The sequence below is a fragment of the Leptopilina heterotoma genome, unplaced genomic scaffold, assembly GCF_015476425.1.
Source record: "Leptopilina heterotoma isolate Lh14 unplaced genomic scaffold, ASM1547642v1 Lhet_53, whole genome shotgun sequence".
Taxonomy (NCBI): domain Eukaryota; kingdom Metazoa; phylum Arthropoda; class Insecta; order Hymenoptera; family Figitidae; genus Leptopilina; species Leptopilina heterotoma.
Window position 1 is genome coordinate 1,702,580 of NW_025111115.1, and position 21,596 is coordinate 1,724,175.

Below are 21,596 nucleotides of genomic sequence, written 5' to 3' on the forward strand. Positions count from 1 at the left end.
ATAATATTTACATGAGACGAAACAATTGCTTTTTTTCTACTATTGTTTTCAGAAAATATTCTAAACATTGCTTTCATCGACTATCTACTTTCTTATTATAAAGATACGGCGCTAATGTGCACATTTGGAGAATAAAACGGATAATACTGTTAAAACAATACGTGACTTTTCTTAATATTTATTAAAAAATTTCACTGATAATTAAATTATTATTTTTAAATGTTCGTTTTTCTTGTAAAATACACACCTTTCTTCAATAAGAATATTTTGTCACTAATTTTCTCGCAATTTCATTGGAAATAATTTTTTTAATTTAATAAAAAATTGAACACATATTGAGGAAGATTTTTTTAAAACAATTTTTACATTTTTTACAGCAAAAACAATTTTTTCATTACCTCTACTGTATTTTACTACAAGAATCTACGTTCCTAAAGTTTTGAACGTTCAAGTAAATGATTTTTTCTTTAAATTCAAATTTTGTTATAGTTTAAATATTTGAATTTAAATTTAAAATTAGAGTCAAACGTCTTTTTAAAAAATATAATAATATTAATTTCAAATCAGTGTTAAATTTACATTATTCATTTCTAAAATATTTGGTCTTATTATTTAACGAAAAAATTCCTTTTTTGAACGTTCAGAATGTTTTGAACTTAGAATCTCAAATTTTTCGCATAATTCCTTTTTAATTATTTCGAAAAAATTTTTGTTTAACTTAAACTTAAAAAATATTTTAATTAGTTAATTATTACTTGTTACTGTATCATCCTTTTTTCAATATGATATACAAGAATTTCATACTTTTGTGCGCTCTATTTTCACATTTTTCATTTTTCTATTATGTTTGTAAAATTCATTTTTCTTATATTTACAAAATAAGAAAATTAATTTTTCTGTTAGATAAATAGATTTAAAAAATATATAATTTACTTATTAATCAGTGAAAAATTCACTGAAATATAGTTATTCTTTATTTCCTAAAGCTTCTAAAATTAAGCCTGAGGACTATTTCCTATCATCTTTTATGATTTTTCTTTTTAATCTATCAAGGCAACTAATTCAAGACACATATAGACTTAAATCAGTTTTACGGTTGATTTTTTTTTATTCCTTCTAAGTTTTTCAAATTTTGATATGATTTACATTGATTTCCTTTTTTAAAACTTGATCGACTTTTTAAATTTGTCCGATTTTTTAAAAATTGTTATTGCAAGCTAAATTCTAACTAACTAGGAGCTTTCAGGTTTTTAAATGATTTTGAAATATCGGCCTTTTAAATATTAGGGTGTCATGTAAAAAACAAGTTGCCTTAATAATAATTTTTTAAATTTACAACTAAACAAATAAATAAAATTACAATTTTTTTTGCTAATTGAATTTAACAATATTTCAATTCTCATTGCCACTTGCATACTTAAAATTGGAAATCGTATAACTATCTACTTTAAAAAGTCTTCGCTTCTTGGCAAGAATTTTTTAAAATTAATTTTGCGAAAAAATTTTAATTTTTCGAATTCATTTTTTAAAATTAATTTTTCGTATTATTTTTTTAATAACTTTTATGAATTTAATTAATTTCTTTAAATTCATTTTTTAATGTTAATTTTTTAAACATTATTTTTAAATATTTAAAATTTTATATATAAATTATTAAAATTATTTCTTTAATTTCATTCTAATATTAATAAAAATTAAATCTGCTTTGCATTTCTAACCAGATTTTGATATAATAAAAAAATGAATATTTGGAATTGTAAAAACAATTGTCAACGTGGATTTTTGCAATGAATAAAAAACTTACACAATGAAGACTCGGACAATTTTCGATAAGAACAGCATAAATCTTGGAAAGTTTTCTTGACACGATATTTTGCTTGATGCTTTCTTATCTCAGCATTCTCAAGTAGGAATGCCATTAAACAGTCTTTATTCTTTCAGAATAAAATGCTTCCTATTCGAATTTACTCCAAAATCGGAAGCACCTGAAATGAGAAATTTAATATTAATTAATTATACGGACAATGCCTATTCGTTTATTAGTTTATAAACCCATTTATTAATTAATAATTGGAAATATTAAATAATATGAATTGAAACGAAAATACATTACACTTGCTCATTAAGGCTCCAAGGCGTCATCAAATTCTTGATCTCCAACAAGGTACAAAAATTGGAATGCAATTGCAAGGAGGCTGATTCCCAAAAGATCGCCCATTGCAGTCAAGTACGGAATAGCCGAATTATCAGGATCAATTTTTCTCTTCCACATCCAGTGAATCATAATGTAGGCGATATATAAAAGAGCTGCAACTTGCAAAACGGCTGCACATAAATAAACGAAGACAAAGAGAGGAGTTAAAGATGTGTTGCCATCTTTCATGTAATTAATCAAGTAAATGAAAATGATATGTCCTGGTATAACCATTGTCATTAGAACCCTAGTAGTCCTTGCATGCAAACCTGCAATTCAAAAAGTACTATTAATTATTAGTAATTAATTTATTATTATACTTAATAATTCTTAATTAAGAGATTAACTCTTTCTTATAGGAGATTTTCTTCCTTGAATTCTTCCAATTCTTTAAACATTTTTTTAAATTTTATTTGAAATTCTTTTTCAAATCAATTCTTAGTTTGTTATGGAAATTTCGTATTTGAATTCAATTATTTAAATACAAAAATAAGTAAAAAAAGAATTGATTTTTATTTAATATAATTCAAATAGAAAAGTATTAAACAAATTTCATCATTATGGACTTGAATTTCATAAAAGTAAATTTAAAGTTCCATTACCTTTCCCAAAAAAATTCGCAATTGGCGTAATAAAAATAACCGGATGCGTATGTCCCGGTGGAATTAAAAGTGTTCCGAAATCAGCTTGCTTATGAAGTGCCGTGGAAATTCTGCTGGCTTGTACTGCCACCAAATTTCCTCCAACTCCATTGATAACTGGTTGAAAGACAGTCAAATTTTCAAATCGAGAAACCATAAATTCTAAAATTAATCCGCCGCAACTGTAAAAGAGAAAAAAAATCATCAATTATTAAAATTTATAAAGTAGTGTGTATTTTTGATAATTGAGAACTGATCTTATCATTTTTTTCTTTACAAACTGTGTGTGTGTAAAAACATTCGTTCAATATTTTCCTATCTCTTAAGTTTTATATTAGATACCCATCATAATTTATCTTTATCGCGTAAACCAATATTTATTCTTTCAAGGTTTATAAATACTTATGTATGAGCTACTGTCAATCTCTATTCACTTCGATAAAAAATCAAATGAATCAGTAAAATCAAGAATGAAATGAAAATATTTACAAATTATTTAGATGTATACGGGAAAAAAGCTCCTTGTAAAATTAAATCAACTATCTTGTAAAATCTTTTATGATTTTCTCTTGATCTATTGTTATTTTGTATTTTTATTGTTTCATTTTCCAGGGTGTCTACTATTTTTGTTCAACAAAATTCCTGGTTATTTCCCTGTTTTGTCCTAATTTTTCCCGGTTTTTTTCTTATTAAATTTAAATTTATTTGATTTCGAAAATAAATAAATCTACAAATAGCTTCCAAAATGTTTATTAGAATTTTTATGAATAATTAAATTCTTTTGACAAGTTTCTTTAAATTTTTTTGAAAATAATGTTTATTTTAATAATTTTAATTAAAAATTTAGAAAATAATTGAATTAAACAAACAATTTTCTCAATTTTTTAAAATAATCCTGTCTGTTCATAATTATAATTGAAAATTTAATTAACTGAATTTTATAAAAATGTATTGATACTAATTGAATTTCTGCAAAGAATTTTACTACTTATAAAAGTAATTGAATCCTTCAAAAGAATGTTATTATTTATGAAAATAATTAAACGTTTGCGTAAAATTTTATTAAATTTTTTAAAAATAATTGAATTGTGGTGAAAAATTTAATTATTTATAAAGATAATTGAAATTTTTAGGAGAATTTAAAAATATTTTTAAACATAATTGAATTTCTGCTGAGAATTTTATTACTTTTGAAAATAATTTAATTTGTTTTTTAGAATTTTATGAAAATTTATAAAAATAATTGAATTCTTGTGAAGAATTTTTTTTTTAAAATAATATTCAAAAGTCTTTAGTAAATCTGAAGTAAAGAAATTTATGAAATTTATGAATGTAAAGAAATTTTAATTATTTCAAAAATTTTCAATTATTTGTTTATAAAAATCCAATTATCTTGAAACAATAGAATTGAAAAATTTCAAAAATGTTATTTTTATAAATTTTCATAAAAACTTGTCGAAAATTCAATTGTATTAAAAAATTTTAAGTGTTTTGAATGTTTGAATTTGAATGTGACTCTTTATAAAATTCATTTATTTATCAATTTATTAAAATAAAATACTTTGAAAATTCGATTTGTTAAAAAATTTCTTATTAAATTCTTTAAAAAATTTAATTATTTTCAGTTGAATTTCATAAAATTTCTAACAATTAGATAATTTTGTTAAAGATTATTTTCAACATAATTTTAATAAATTTTTTTTTTGAAGAATTGAATTATTTTCGAATTTTGAAGGAATTTTTTATGAGAATTCAATTATTTTCAATACAATTACAATCAAATTTCTCGAAAAATATGATTATTTTTAAGAAATTTATTAAATTTCGTCAAAAGAATTTAATTATTTAAAAATTTGTTGATAAAATTCTTCTTGAGAATTCAATTTCAAGAAACAAGCAATTATTCAAAAAATTATTTTTTTTGTATTTAAATAATTGAATTCTCGTAGAATTTTCTATTAATAATTCATTTAAACATTAATAGCTGGAATTTTTAGAAATAAATTGAATTTTGAGAAGGTTTCACATTAAAATCTTTGAAAATTTGAAATTTTCATACTTTTATCGAACAATTTTGTAGAATTAATTTAGAAAGTTGATAAAATTCTTTATGAGAATTAAATTATAAGAAACGTTTAATTATTTAATAAATTATTTATTTTTGTATTTAAATAATTGAATTCTCGTAAAATGAATTTTAGTTGAAAATTTAGATAATATTAGAATATTCTTAAAAATTTGATTAAAATTCGTCAAAAGAATTCAATTTTAAGGAACATTTAATTATTTAATAAAGATTTATTTTAGAAAATAATAATTGAACTGAAATGAAAATAATTTTGAAGAAGTTACAGTAACAATATTCTTATAATATAAAATAATGATTTTATCACTCGTTCATCTTTAATTATTATAAGTTATTGAATTTCATAAAATTTCTATTAATTAGATACTTTTTTTTTAAATATGTTCCCAAAAATTACAGATTGAAATAGGTAATAAGTATTTTTTTTTACATATTAAGCGCAAAATTATAAAACAAAATTCAAATTTAAGAAGAAATGAATAAATTTCGTTGATATTTGAATTTTTTTAGTAGGAACGTATTTGAAATGATTGAAGAATTAGAGAATTTCAGTAAGTGATAAAAGTTAAAATATGAATATAACCTTGTTTCACTTTTTTTCAAGGATCTCTTTATAATCAGAAAGTTTCTCTTCACTGAAACATTGTATTGCTCATAAACTTGGGTATCAACGGTTTGAAGAAAATGGTCCAACTCGTTTGAGTAATTGGTACCGTCAATAGAGATCGTTTAAGACTTCAAGGTCGTTTATCTAATTTTGGCTACCACGTGCACTACATATGAGAGGAAGGTTTCGTTTAGAAGCAAAATTTATAGGAGAATATCTAAACAAATATTGTAATTGCACTTTTATTGAACAATTACCATGAATTAAAATGATTGGACTCGAAAACATGGATCTGAAATTTTGATAATTGAGTTTTAAGTGTTCCGGAATATTGAGACTCAATTCTTTACACTTGACAATATTGAATGTTTTCAACTTGGCATTTCATCTTATTCCAGAATGAAATCCTAAAAAGAAAAATACGATTTTCTTCGGTTAGAACAATATTGTAAATCAAATTTAAATTTGATTTTGAATTCTACAAAAGAGGGTAAAAATTTGTAGAATGTTCGAAGTACATACCTACTGATTAACATTGCAACCATGACGGGTGTCCAACCAGTGTAGAGAACGTCGTTTGTGTATTCGTTCTTTTTGGCGATCCATACCCAGAGTGGAGTGACGAGGATGTAACAGGCAATGATGAGAGGGCCAAGCCAAACTTGCTTATCGATCGCCTCATAGAGGATTGTCGAGATCCAAGAAAGCAAGGCGAGAGATGTTATATCGCCTAGACTGGCTGCTATTGGAGTGGCCACATTGTCCGGATTTATGTGACAATGTCGAGACAAGACGATGACACCAGCTGTAATTAGTCCAAGGACGAAGGATGCTAGTGACGCTGTTACTAAACTGCTGGCGATGAGGAGGTAGGCGTGATCTAATGAAACTGCACTATTACGTATGGCTCCCATCACGATGGCCACTACTGATCCCAGAAAACCAACCACAATTGCTTGACACTGCAAATTTTACGAAACACATCAGAATAAAAAATTTTCTCACATTCAAATATCAACTTCAATTCTTAAATGATTTCAGACTCAAAATTAAAAAAGATCCACTTATTACACTGGAAAAAAATTTATTTGATTCAAATAACCGATAAATTGACTATTATCAATTAAATATTTACTTGAATCAAATAATATTTATTGGAGTCAATTAAATGGTATTTGAACCAATGATTTCAGTATTTAAAGTGAATACCATTTAATTGACTAATTTAAATAAAATAATTTAATTTAATTCACTCCGATAAATATTGTCTGATTTTTGAATTATTAATTTTAGAATTTGAAGCAAATGTGAACTGAACCATTTAATTGACTTCACTAAATATTATATGATTCAATTAAATATTAAATTGATAATAGTCAAGTAATCGGTTATTTGAATCAAATAAATTTTTCTTTAGTGTTTCTATTTATTATTTTCTAAAATTTTAATAAATTAATAAAATTGAGAAATAAAAACGATCGATTATATTATCATAATTATTTTTTAGTAAAATTCTTCTGAATAATTCAATTACTTTTATAAAGAATAAAATTCTTCTCAAGAATTCAATTATTTTTATAAAGAATAAAATTCTTCTGAGAAATTTAATTATTTTCAACATAATTTTAGTAAATTTTTTTGAAGAATTGAATTATTTTCAAATTTTGGTGGAATTTTAATTTAATAATAATTGATTTAAACATTAATTTTAGTTAAAAATTTGGATGATAATTGAATATTAAAAGCATGAACATGCAAAGGTTTCACATTAAAATCTTCGAAAATTTTGAAATTTTCATACTTTTATCGAACAATTTTGTAGAATTAATTTAGAAAATTGATAAAATTCTTTATGAGAATGAAATTATAAGAAACATTTGATTATTCAAGAAATTATTTATTTTTGTATCTAAATAATTGAATTCTCGTAGAATCTTTAATAAAAATTGATTTAAAAATTAATTTCAGTTGAAAATTTAGATAATTGAATATTCTTAAAAATTTGATTAAAATTCGTCAAAAGAATTAAATTTTAAGGAAAATTTAATTAATTAATAAAGATTTACTTTAGAAAGTAATAATTGAACTGAAATGAAAATTATTTTGAATAAGTTACAGTAACAATATTCTTATAATATAAAATAATGATTTTATCACTCGTTTATCTTTAATTATTATAGGTTATTGAATTTCAAAAGATTTAAGTTTGAAATTTTTGAAAATATTAATTTCTATGAAAAACTAATAATGATTAAATATTTATTTAAAAAAATAAGTTATTTATGTTTTCGATTCAATTCGAAAATTACAATAAAATTCTGCGCAGGAATTTTAATATTTTAAAAAATTGCAACAAAATTCTTCGGAGGAATTCAATTATTTTTAATACAATTTCAATAGAAGCTCTCAATAGAATTCAATTATTTTCAAAATTTAAAAAAAAATTCTTTAGTTGAAATCAGTTCAGTACAATTTTAATTAAATTTTTCAAAGAATCTAATTATTTTCACAAGTCCATAAATTTCATTAGAAAAGAATTTCTACATTAATGAGTCGAATTTCTCAAAAAAAAAAAATTGTTTACTTTTGCTCTAAATTATAATGAGCGATAAGAAATGATAAACTTCATAAATGTAAATATATAAATTTCGTTGGTTTCACAGTTTCCACAATTTGTGTGAAATATGACGTAGAAAAAAAATAACTGGTACATACTTGTTATTTGTCAAGAGTTTGTTCATTTATTCAAAAAAACAAGAGCAAATGCAAACAGTAGTTTGCTAATTTACGTGAAAAGACCAATAAAAATATCGTCACTAAATCATTATATAAAATGAAATCTTGGCGCCAAAGATAAGCTCTTTTTTTCACAAAAATATAGATGATTCATATACACAGTAGCGCATAAATTATTATTATCCTCATCTCATTTCAATCAAAAATCTAATTCGAGTGGAAATTTTCAGAAAATTGAACTTGAACCTGCTTTGCTGCATATTGGTGTTTTTGAATGTATTTTTAGAATATATGATAAAGATGATTGATAACAGGTTGTTAATTCTTGATATCGTGAAAATATTTAATGACAAAGAACTCGTGATTTCAAGAGTCTACTTTTACTATATATTTTATTAGCAATATGCGTAAAATTTCTATTTATATGTAATATTTAGTGCAATATTTTTATATTTGTGAGTCTATGAGGTAAAAAATATTTTCGGTTATGTTTACGATCGTTTTACCTCGATTAAGGGGTATTTTTTATTTTTTGTGAAACAACAAGTAATTTTTAGTGAATATTTTGGATAAGAAGATTTAAATAGCAATAGCAATAGTTTGCAGTGAGAATTAATTTTTTTTTGTGTATTTTCTATTTTCACTTTAAGACTGACAATCAAAGTGAAAAATTTTTTTCACCGTCACATATTTATTTACCTGAATTAATACCAGGTTTCCAACTATCATGTGCCACTGTTGTTTGGGTGTGTCCATGTGTCCAAGATTTGCTTGTGTAGAAAGTCTTGAGGCCAAAGTCATCTCCAAATTGCCTTTCAACCCTAAAAGTGCCGGCACTAATATCATCAATTCGTTCACTTTCTCAAAGACTACCCAATGCTGAAAAAAGGAAAAATAATGTAGAAATGTTCTTTTTTCATAAATCCTAAGATAAAATTTACCTAGACAGGGTGTCTACTATTTTCATTCAACAAAATTCCCGGCTTTGTCCTAATTTTTCCCGGTTTTTTTTTCTCATCAAATTTATTTGATTTCGAACATAAATAAATCTACAAATTGCTTACAAATTTTTTATTAGAGTTTTTATGAATAATAAAATTCTTTTGGCAAGTTTCTTTAAATTTTTTGAAAATAAAGTTTTTTTAATAATTTTATTTAACAATTTGGAAAATAATTGAATTAAACAAAGAATTTATTAAGTTTTTTAAAATAATCTTGTCTGTTTATAATTATAATTGAAAATTTAAATTATTCAATTTTATTAAAATTTAAAATGTATTGATACTAATTAAATTTCTGCAAAGAATTTTATTATTTATAAAAGTAATTAAATCCTTCCAAAGAATGTTATTACATATTTATGAAAATAATTAAATGTTTGCGTAGAATTTTATTAAAATTTTTGAAAATAATTGAATTGTGGAGAACATTTTCATTATTTACAAAAATAATTGAAATTTTGAGGAGAATTAAAAACAAATTTTGAAACATAATTGAATTTCTGCGAAGAATTTTATTACTTTTGAAAATAATTGAATTGTTTTTTTTTAGTATTTTATGAAAATTTATAAAAGTAATTGAATTCTTGCCAAGAATTTTTTTTAAAAATAATATAATTTTTTTACAATTTCTAGAAATAATTGAATTCTTTCAAGGAATTTTATAAAAAATTTTTAAAATAATGGAGTTTTTTGGAAAAATTTTATTAAAATTTAAAAAATAATTGAATTAAAAATTATCAAAAATTCAAAAAACCGAATTTCTTAAAATTCAACATTTTTTCATCTCTTTTATGGGATTTAGCTTCATTATTTTTGTGCTCTTGAAAAATACTTTACTTTCTTAATTGTCTCGACTCTTTGGTAAAAAATCTAAAATTGTCGAAAATTATCAGAAATTCAAAAATCTGAATTTCTTAAAATTCAACATTTTTTCCTCTCTTTTATGGGATTTAGCTTCATTATTTTTGTGCTCTTGGAAAATACTTTATTTTCTTAATTGTCTCGACTCTTTGGTAAAAAATCTAAAATTATCGAAAATTATCAGAATTCAAAAATCTGAATTTCTTAAAATTCAACATTTTTTCCTCTCTTTTATGGGATTTGGCTTCATTATTTTTGTGCTTTTGGAAAATACTTTACTTATTTAATAGTCTCGACTCTTTGGTAAAAAATCAAAAATTATCGAAAATTATCAAAAGTTCAAAAATCCGAATTTCTTCAAATTCAACATTTTTTCCTCTCTTTTATGGGATTTAGCTCCATTATTTTTGTGCTCTTGGAAAATACTTTATTTTCTTAATTGTCTCGACTCTTTGGTAAAAAATCTAAAATTATCGAAAATTATCAGAAATTCAAAAATCTGAATTTCTTAAAATTCAACATTTTTTCTTCTCTTTTATAGCATTTAGCTTCATTATTTTTGGGCTCTTCAAAAATCAATTTACTTATTTAATAGTCTCCACCCTTCACACTTTTAATTTTTGTATAAATTTTTAGAAATTTTCCTGACTTTCAATGAAATTCTCTGACATTCCCTGACTTTTTCCTGAATTCAATTCCCATAAAAAATTGTTATCAACAAATTCTTAAATAATTGAATTCTTTTGACGAATTTTAATAAATTTTTTAAGAATAATCACATTTTTTGAGCAATTTCTGTAAAATTGTATTGAAAATAATTGAAATCTCATACAAAATTCCATAAAAATTTGAAAGTAATTCAATTCTTTAAAAAAAAATTATTAAAATTATGTTGAAAATAATTAAATTTCACAGAAGAATTTTATTTTTTTTTTTAAATAATTGAATTCTTGAGAAGAATTTTACTGTAAATGATGATGATAATATACCTAATCCATAATTTTTATTTATCAATTTTATTAATTTATTAAAATTTAAAAAATATTTGCATTATCTTGAAGAATTTAATTTAAACTTTTAGAATTTTCTCATGAATTTTGAAAATTAAATTTTTTCGAGTTGGTACTTTCAATAAAAATCCCTAACTTTTCTCTGATTTCTCTGACTTTTCCCTGACTTTGCTGACCTGTGGCAATTTTTTCTAAGAAAAAAAAAAAGAAGTTGCTGAACTCACTTGAACCAAATCAAGGACCAACCCAGCTCCCACCATACCGAGTCCAGCAATGAGAAAAGGAATGAAGACTTGAATGGTAATTGCCAAATAAGATTCGGTGGGCTCCTCATTGACATCATAGAGTCGGCTCTCGGCGACGAGGTCCGGAAGTCGTCCACCGGCGTCGGCGGGATCCTCGAATAAAGTCACCTCGGCACAATCCTCATTTGAACTAAGGGCAGCTGCGGTCGCTCCCAGGTTCGAAACCGAACCAGTTCGCGATCGGCCGCCCGTTGGTGTCATCCTGTGGGTATGTTGCTTATTGTGCAACAGGGGCTCCTTACATCGCCCACTGAAACAAAATCATTCATTATTAAATAAATCATTTTTTAATAATTAAATCAATATTTAATTAACAATTAAATTCTGATATTATTTATAGTCGATTAGATCACTTTTCCATATTACTGCCTCTATAGGATAGCGACGCCATCCAGTGCAGAAAAGAAAGGTTATGTTAAGAACCGTTTTTGTTTCATTTCAGACATATTACAATTACCTAAAGTCACAAAACAATTTTTATTCATTATTTACCATGGGGAATAGTTATTAAAAATACTTTTTGACGCCGGGGGATTAAAAATTAATTTTTAATGGAGCAAAAACTTTGTTGAACATAACCTATAATTTTACAGGTGCCTGAAAAGTTAGCGTCGACGCTCAGTATCGAAAATAATCAAACAATTTTTTTAAAGGTTCCTAATTCCTAAAATGAATGAAAGAAGGGAAATTAGTGACATTTTCATCTCGAAAAAAAGAAAAAAAATAGTTTTTCTCCTGAGCATCGACGTTAATTTCAAGGACATAATTTTATTCTACACTGTTAGGTCCTTTTCGCACGGAAAAGCGTCACTTTTATATGAAATTCATAAAAATTAAGAATTTAGATAAAATCTTTTCTTCAAGTATTTTTTCAAATTCAATGAAAAGTATAAACACAATATAGACGGTAAATTGATAAGCAATATTAATGTTTCAACAAATAAAAATAGATCATCGGAAGAAAAATTATTTCTCTTTATCTCCTGCACATGGAAACTTTCCTAATTTGTAATAATTTTTCAAAATATTTACTTAATTCTTTCATTTAATTACTTAATTTATTAAATTATTATTTTTTTATTCATTTATTTAAATTTATAAGGAAAAAAGCACTTTTTCAATTAAATTCATTTCAATATTTTCGGACAAAAAATATACTTTTAATGATCTCAAATAATATTTACTTTAAATAAAATTTTCCTCCGGGTGCATTTTATTTAGTGAATTTAAAAAAAAACATTTAAACAGATAACAAAATTTCGTTCACATGAACGATCAGAACTTTGGGAAAATAAAAAAAAAAGATGTGTTATAAAAATTAAATTGTAATTCACTGCGAGAAAAGATTTATATTTGACTACTAAACTTTCTATTTGTTTCCAAAAATGTTTTAGTTGGTTCAAATAAATTTTCTTTGGTCCAAATAAATTTTATTTCCTTCAAATAAATTTCATTTCCTTGAAATAAATTTTATTTCCTTCAAATAAATTCTAGTTGATTAAAATAAATTTTATTTGCTTCAAACAATTTTTAGTTGGTTCAAATAAGTTTTATTTGGTTTGAATAAAAATTTCAATATAATAATAAAATAGTATATTTAAAAAATTTCATTAAAACAAATAAATTTTCTTTGGTTTAAATAAGTTTTATTTGGTTTAAATAAAAATTTCATTGGCAGAATAAAATTTTTATTTGTAACAATAAATAAATTATTTAGTAGGCTCTGCGACAATTACACTCTCATTTAACTCAAATAAATTATATTATGTTTAAATAAAATATTTTTTTTAGTGTAAAATAAGAATATGTATTCTTATTTTCAAAATGATTTTTTTATGGACGAATATACAGAAACTAAAATTATTTTGTCACAATAAAATAGAAAACGAACACATCACTTTTAACTGTAATTATTTTCACTAAATTTTTATTTACTTTATTTACTTTGATTATTTTATTTACTTTCTTTAGTTTATTTATTTTATTTAGTTTAGTTATTTTATTTAATTTATTTTTCAATTTTTTTTTTTTTTTGAAAATGAAGCGATAAACACGAAATAAAAAGAAAAGTACTTTTCGAATTTGACGGTGAGACAAATTTGTGAATTGTGAAGCTGTGTCTCCAAAGTTTCCAATATCTGTAGAGTGTGAAGAGTGTGTCGTCGATTCACCTGACCCTCTAGCATTGTACTAGTGGGTTCCCTCTATTGCTACTCTGACACAGTATTATATTCTTTTGAAATGATAAGATTCATCGGAGCTCATGATTTGTCTGCGTTTATTCAAGAACGCGGCGAGTGAAGAGAAAATTACGTAAGCCAAAAAGCTTAATTCGAATTTACCTGCTTGTTACGCTCCGCTAGTCTCAAGCATCATAAATCTTTCTAAAACAAGTCGTCTCTCAAAAACAAATATGTATCGCACGATTTCACGATTTCACGATATACACGCGTAAATTACTCTTGTTCAAATTATAAACGTAGGAAAGGAAAAAAAAATTATAACACTCACACTCTTGTGTGTATATTTTTTATAATTGCAAAATTATTCAAATTTTTCATCATAATTTTTTTTTTTCAAATTTCCAACGTGTTTCTATAAAGTTTCGATAACGAAGTTCAAAATTAATTCGATGTTTTTTCTACTTTATTTAAATTATAATTTTATTATTAGAAAACTATTCCGTATATTAAACAATTAATTAATATATTGCGTCAAGTATATTAAAAATAAATGTTTTTTTAATTAATTTAAAAATTAATTAATTCGAAAATGTTTTTTTCGAGTTTTTTATTTTTTATGCAATCAGTTTTTTTCAAACAACCAAATAAATTATTTCGATTTTTATATAGAGAAAATATTTTTTCCATTTACAAACCAATTACTGAAAAAAATATAATCAGAGAACATTTTACTTGAAACTATAAATTAAATTTTTTTCATAACTATAAAACATGAATAGATATCGATTACTCCGAGTCTTCGACTCGGTGTCATCAATTTCTTCATGTTTTATAATAATTAAAGATGGCTCAGTGACAAAAACATTATTTTATATTATAAGAATATTGTACTTCTTAAAAATTATTTTCATCATTTCAATTAAATTATTATTTTCAAGAATTTAAAACTAAAATTCTTCTTTAAATCAATTATTTTTAATAATTTTCGAAAAAGATCTTTGACAATTTTCAAATTCATTCGTTTACAATATTCAACTTTACGAAATTTCAATTATACGTAAATTCTTCAATTAAATAAATATTAGAAAATGAAAACTTTAAATAATACCTATTAAAAAAATTCAATTAAACTTTTTCAAAAAAATTAATTTCAAAATTCAATTATTTCTAAAAATTCACGCTAAATTGCTATTAATATTTAATTATTATCTAAAATTTTAACTGAAATTCATCTTTAAATCAATTTTTATTAGATACTAGATACTAGAATTCAATTATTTAAATACAAATAAAATGCAAATAAATAATTTATTGAATAATTGAATGTTTCATAAAATTGAATTCTCATTAAGAATTTTATTAACAAATTTTTAAATAATTGAATTCTATCAACGAAATTTAATAAAATTTTTAAGAATAATTACACTTTCGAGAATCGAGAAATTCGTTAAAAATTGTATTAAAAAGTTCTTCGAGAATTTTCAAACCCATTTCTTTACAAGTCAATTTTACAAAATTTCATCAATTATTCGGAAATTCTTCAATCAAATATATATATTAGAAAATAAACATTTCATAAAAATAATTTCAAGTAAAATTGAAAAAAACTTTTTCAAAAAATTAATTCTTCTACAGAATTGTTACTTAAAAGTGGGATAATTAGAAAATTAGGTATACTAAAATTCAATTATTTAAATAAATAAAATAATTTATTGAACAATTGTATTCTCATAAAGAATTTTATCAACAAATTTTTAAATAATTCAATTCTTTCGACGAATTTCAATAAAAGTTTTAAGAATAATTACACTTTTCGAGGAATTCAATTAAAATTGTACTAAAAATAATTGAAATTCTGCATTGAGTTTTATTATTTATGAAAATAATTTAATTTCTAAAAAGAATTTTGTTTACGAAAATAATTAAATTATTTAAAAGAAATTTATAAAAAATGTTGTAAATAATTGAATTCCTTCGAAATTTTTATTATTTATGAAAATAATGAAATGTTTGCGTAGAATTTTATTAAAAATTTTGTTTAAATAATTAAATTCTTTTGGAAAATTTGATTAAAATAGTATATAGATACTAAAAATCATTGAATTGAGGAAAATTTTTGAAAATAATTGAAATTTTGCCAAGAATTTTCTTAAAATTTTTGAAAATCATTGAATTTTGAAGAAGAATTTTATTATTTTATAAAAATCATTTAAATTTTGATGAGAAATTTAAAAAAATGTTTGAACAAAATTTTATTCGAAATAAATAATACTTTTATTTATGAACCAAATAAAATTATATTTAAATCAAATACAATTTTTTTGAAACAAATAAAAAATCTAGTTGACTTTGAGTTAAATATATCTTTTTTTCTGAGAGTCAATTTGAATTAATAAAAATGTTTACTTATTTCAATCAGTGACCGACTTTTTGCTTTTGAATTAGTAAATTTTACCAATAAATTAGTGGAAATTACTGTTTATTTAAATTACTGGCTGACGTTTTGCTTTTGAAATTTAAATTAGTAAATTTTTCCAATAAATTAGTATAGAAGTTACTTATTATTTAAGAAGCTGACTTTTTGCTTTTGAATTAGTAAATTTAAATAATATATAGTAATTTCTACTAATTTCTTACTAAAATTTACTAATTCAAAAGCAAAAATCAGATACTAATTCAAATTATTAAACATTTTTAGTAATTAAAAATTAAAATTTGGAGAGTGACATTTTATTTACTGACAATAATATAATAATAAAAGATAGAGATATAATGTGGAATTTGAAAGATATACATTGTGTGCTGTACTGAAACGCGTTACACCACTAGAAAGTTTCAGTAGTAAGAGTCAAGTCAAGTCAGACACTATAAATATTGAAAAAAAATTTCTTCTCTCACTTACGACGATATTTATAATTTATATCCATATATTCTAATTAGACCTGTATTTATTAGTCAATTTATGTACTTGGAATTTAAAACGACTATATGATTTTCTCTTCAACTAATCTTTTATGTGCTTATTAACATCAATTTCATGATACTTTGATAATAAATTCAATTCAAATAAAATTTATTATTATCACTATTCTTATAGGCAGAAATCAATTAAATGTATAATATGTATTAATCTCAAGGATCGCAGTGATTTTTTCATATAATATCAGATAAAAAAGGCGATTTTAATTTTCAAAAGGGGATTCAGTTTTAATTAATTGATCCAATTCCCAAAAAAGGGAAATTTTAAAAAAAAATTAAGTAAAAATTATTGTGTTATAGGGCATAACATTATTTATTACAAAATTTTTTTTAACTTTTAACTACAGCTTTTTCAATTCAAATTATTTTTTTAGTATAAACTTTTTCTGTTAAAATAAGAATATTAATATAATATAGCTAATTACAATGTTTGTTACGTCACCGTAACCTTTTTTTAATAAATAATAATACGATGTAGAATAATAATAATTATAATAAAGTTAATAATTGTAATAATCTAATAATAATAGGGAATTATAACAAATTTAATTACAATAACAACTTTAACAATAATAAACAATAAATAAATAATAACATAATAAATAATAATAATAAATATTAACAAATAATAACAGAATTGTAATATAATAAATTAATAGATAATTGTAACAACTTTAGCAATAATAAACAATAATAAATAAATAATTAGCATAATAAATTGTAATAATAAATACTAACAAATAACAACAGAATTGTAATAATAATAGGAAATTATAATAAATATAATTATAATAACAAATTTAACAATAATAAACAATAAATAAAAAACAATATAATAATAAATAAAAATAAATAATAAAAAAAAATAATTATAGAAATATACAGAACTTTAAAACAGCTGACTTGGGGAGAATGACGTCACTTAACGTCATAATAAAACAAAATTGCTCTGGTGTATTATTGTAGACATGCCAAAACGATCAATGTCACGTGTTTTCATTTTTCTATGTAAATTCACATCGAAATCACGTGTTTGTTATAAAGATCTTATCATTTATTTCTGTCACGATCGAAGAATAATGAAATGGATCCACAAGGTTTCATATAGGTATAAAAAAATTTCCTTGAAAAAAGGGGAGCACCATTATCAAATAAAATGGGGTAAAAAGTATGAATTTTGAAAAATTCTTATTCATAAATTACAAAAATTTATATATTCAAGTCTCGTAATAAAAATTTATTTGACTTTAATATATTCGACTATTTTGTCTATTATCAAATAAATATTTCTATATGTCAAATAATTTTTATCTAAATCAAATAAATTTTATATTTGAAATGTTCCTAAATATTTCAAACGTTCAAATGAACGACAATATTATTTTACATCATTTAAAGTTTATTTTTTTATTTTCTGTAAAAAAAAGAGTTCTTTTGTTTATTAAAAATATTAGTTCTTAACTAAGTGAATGTTTAATTGTAATTATGAACAATAAGTTGAAAAAAATATTGAAATAGAAAAAAAATTTCGTTCGTTTGAACGTTCAAAACTTTACACCCAGAGAGAAATTTTATTTAAACCAAAAATATTTTATTAGAGTTAAATAAACGTATATTTGTCTCAGAACCAATTAGCTTATTTATTTGCATTAAATAAAAATTTTATTCGACATAAAACATATTTTTGAATCAAGTAAAACATTTTTTGTTTACATAACATTTAAATAAAATTTTATTTAAACCAAATAAAAAGCTTAGTTGGCTCTGAGACAAAGATATTTGGCACAAATAAATTTTTTTTTGGGAGGAAATAAAATTTTTATTTCAACCAAAATAAAATTTATTTGATAAAAATAAATATTAATTTGAAACAAAATAAAAAGTCTACTTGGCTCTGAGACAAATATACAATTTCTCTGGGTGAATAACTTTCTTATTTGAAGCAAATACAATTTAGTTAATTTAAATAAAAAATAATTTACTCAAGTACATATATATTTATTTGCTAATAAACAATTAATCGATGTTTTGAATCAAATAAATTTCTATTTCAGTGAATTAAAAATTAATTCAAGTCACAAATACATTTTATAGAGCATAAAATTAAAAAGTTTCCTCGATGCGGAAGCAAAAAAAGAAATTCCTTTCGTGAAAATATTTTCGTAATAATTCTCATAAATAAATAAATTTTTTGTGAAAATTTAAAAACTGTTTTATATAAACAGAATGAATATATGTTGGTTTATTCAAATAATGTTTGTTATGTAATCCCTTGTTATTGTTTCTTTTGCTTTCATTATAAAAACGTAATTTGTAAATGAAATTAATATTAAGAAAATATATGTCAATACCTAGAGGATTTATTATTACGTTTCAAACATTAGTTGCTTTGGAAATTAATATAATTTTTAATATAACTTTTCTAAACCTGGTCATAAGTATCATAAAAACGCTCATTCAAAAAAAATTCGTTATAAAATTTATCATTAAAGAATTCAATTACTTTCTAAAATTTTTAAAAATTCTTCAAAACAATTCAATTATTTTTAATACAATTTTTAAAATATATCATGAAAGAATCCAATTTTTTTTTAATTTTTAATAAAATTTCACGAAAGAATTCAATTATTTTGCAAAATTTTAATAAATCCTTTACAATTCAATTATTTTTTTAAATATATAGTAAAATCTTTGCAAAAATTCAATTATTTTCAAATAAAATTTCACGAAAGAATTCAATTTTTTTTCTTTATTCGTTATAAAATTCTTCATAAGAATTCAATTATTTTATAAAATTTTAATAAATCCTTCAAGACAATTAAATTATTTTTTTGCAAAAATTCAATTATTTTCTAAAATTTTAATAAATCCTTTGAGACAATTCAATTATTTTTTTTGCAAAAGTTCAATTATTTTCTAAAATTTCAATAAATTCTGCAAAATAATTCAATTTTTGTAAATTTTTATTAAAATTTTCAAAAATTCTAATAAAATTCTTTGCAAGAATTCAATTATTTTCATAAATAATAAAATTCTTCGAAAAAATTCAATTATTCTCAAAATTTTTCGATAAAATTCTTTGCAAGAATTTAATTATTTTCATAAATAATAAAATTCTTCAAAGAAATTCAATTATTCTCAAAATTTTTTGATAAAATTCTTTGCAAGAATTCAATTATTTACATAAATAATACAATTCTTCGAAGAAATTCAATTATTCTCAAAATTTTTTTAAAAATTTCTTTAAGAATTCAATGATTTTCAATATATTCAATTTAATTGAAAAATTGAAATTTAATTTAATTGAAAATATTTAAAAAGAAAATTTACTAAAAAAAGGTAGGAGACAAAAAAGCTAACAATTAATTTCAAACTGTGAACAGATTACCCGAATGCAACGGTTAATTATATAGATTGTTAATAATTATTTTTTTCTGTTTATAGTAAAAAAAAAATGCAAATCAGATTATTATTTCTACAAGAAAGAAATTCCACAATAAAAGTTGTGCAGTGCAAACATTTCAGACACACGAAAGAAATTTAAAAATAAACCACAGTCCACGTGCTATTCTATTTTTACCTGTCGTCATCTGAATTTTGTATTAAAGATGTCGTCAGATCGACTTTCAAAAATTCAGTCTTGCTTTGCAATTCGTCTGGTTGGGATTTTCGTGACATTTTTGAGCCGAAAGGAAAAAAAAGAAGAATTATTTGAATAATTATATTTGCCAGTGATGATGTTTATATATATAAATATATAATTAAGGGTTGAAGAAATTAACCCGTGTCCAACATTGATTTTGTATTTCCGGCGGCCACGCGGGAGGCCGTTTTAATTCAAAGGTTACATTGCGACTGATTCAAATAGTCCATCTCATAATACACAGAGTAGAGTGTCTTCGTGGGATATGAGGGCGTTCAGTCATGGGGCACGCGCGAGCTTATCGATTCGCTCGTAGACACATAGCCTGATGGACAGGTTTTTTTTTCTATATTGTATATATAATACCTGTGGTGCGTGAGCATATAGAAAACTTTACACTCTGACCTACCCTTGGAAATGGCGGTTCAAAATCCTCAGTCACGTGGCAATTAATGACGCTCTCAGTTTGCACTTTTTTTTATATATACTTTTTATGTCTTTGGATTCGTTTATTAATAATTATTTGTGTTGATAATTTCTTTTTCACTCGGGAAAAAATTACACAGAAAAAAAGAATAACAGGGTTGCTACAAAAATTTAATTCCAGACAAAATTTTGACTTTTTCCATGACTAAAAAATATTCTGATTCACTCTAAAAATAATATTAGACACTCAAAAAATATTTTAACTATAAATTCAAATTTTCAAAGATTTTAATTTTGAACCCTTTTTAAAATTCAATTATTTCTCAAAAACCACACAATAATGCTTTTCATATTGAATTATAATTTGAAATTTTAAGTGAAATTCGTTTTTAGATCAATTTTTTATAGCAAATTTTTCGAGCATTCAATTATTTTAATACAAAAATTAATAATTTATTAAATAATTGAATATTTCTTAAAATGTAATTTTTAAGAAAGAATTTTATCGAAATTTTTAAAAAGTAATTGAATTGAAATTTTTTAAATAATTAAATTGTTTCGAAGAATTTTATTTTTTATAAAAATAATCAATTTCTTGTAAAGCATTTTATTTAAATTTTTTTAAATAATTGAATTTCTCAGATGTTTTTAAAACTTTTTGAAAATAATTAAATTCTATCCATAAATTTCATTTAAAAAATGGAAAATAATTGAAATCTGAAGAAAAATTTTATTAAACCTTTTTTTTAAATAATTAAATTCCTTTGAAAAATTTAATTTTGGGAAGAATTTTATTAAAATTTCTTAAATAATTGAATTGTTTCGAAGAACTTTATTTATTACAAAAATAATTGAATTGTTTCGAAAAATTTTATTTTTTATAAAAATTATCAATTTCTTGTGAAGAATTTTATTTAAATAATT

At 22.4% G+C, this 21,596-nt stretch overlaps 1 protein-coding gene across 6 annotated transcripts in view; it reads right to left on the bottom strand.

Moving 5' to 3' along the window:
* Positions 1–1,620: 1,620 nt before the first annotated feature.
* The window catches only part of LOC122508155 (solute carrier family 41 member 1-like), a 41,222-nt gene continuing 21,246 nt past the window's right edge, over positions 1,621–21,596 (bottom strand). For 2 of the 6 annotated variants that reach the window (XM_043621293.1, XM_043621292.1), the window contains exons 2-7: positions 11,361–11,691; positions 8,964–9,143; positions 6,051–6,490; positions 2,797–3,017; positions 2,114–2,463; positions 1,629–1,985 (exon numbers count right to left, since the gene is read on the bottom strand). In XM_043621293.1, the coding sequence (XP_043477228.1) occupies positions 2,123–2,463; positions 2,797–3,017; positions 6,051–6,490; positions 8,964–9,143; positions 11,361–11,642 (1,464 nt within the window). In that variant the 5' untranslated portion in view covers positions 11,643–11,691 and the 3' untranslated portion in view covers positions 1,629–1,985; positions 2,114–2,122. Of the gene's footprint in view, positions 1,986–2,108; positions 2,464–2,796; positions 3,018–6,050; positions 6,491–8,963; positions 9,144–11,360; positions 11,692–13,514; positions 13,714–20,183; positions 20,448–21,596 lie in introns of those variants that run through there. The other 4 variants (XM_043621289.1, XM_043621290.1, XM_043621288.1 and 1 more) reach the window with 4 other exon arrangements.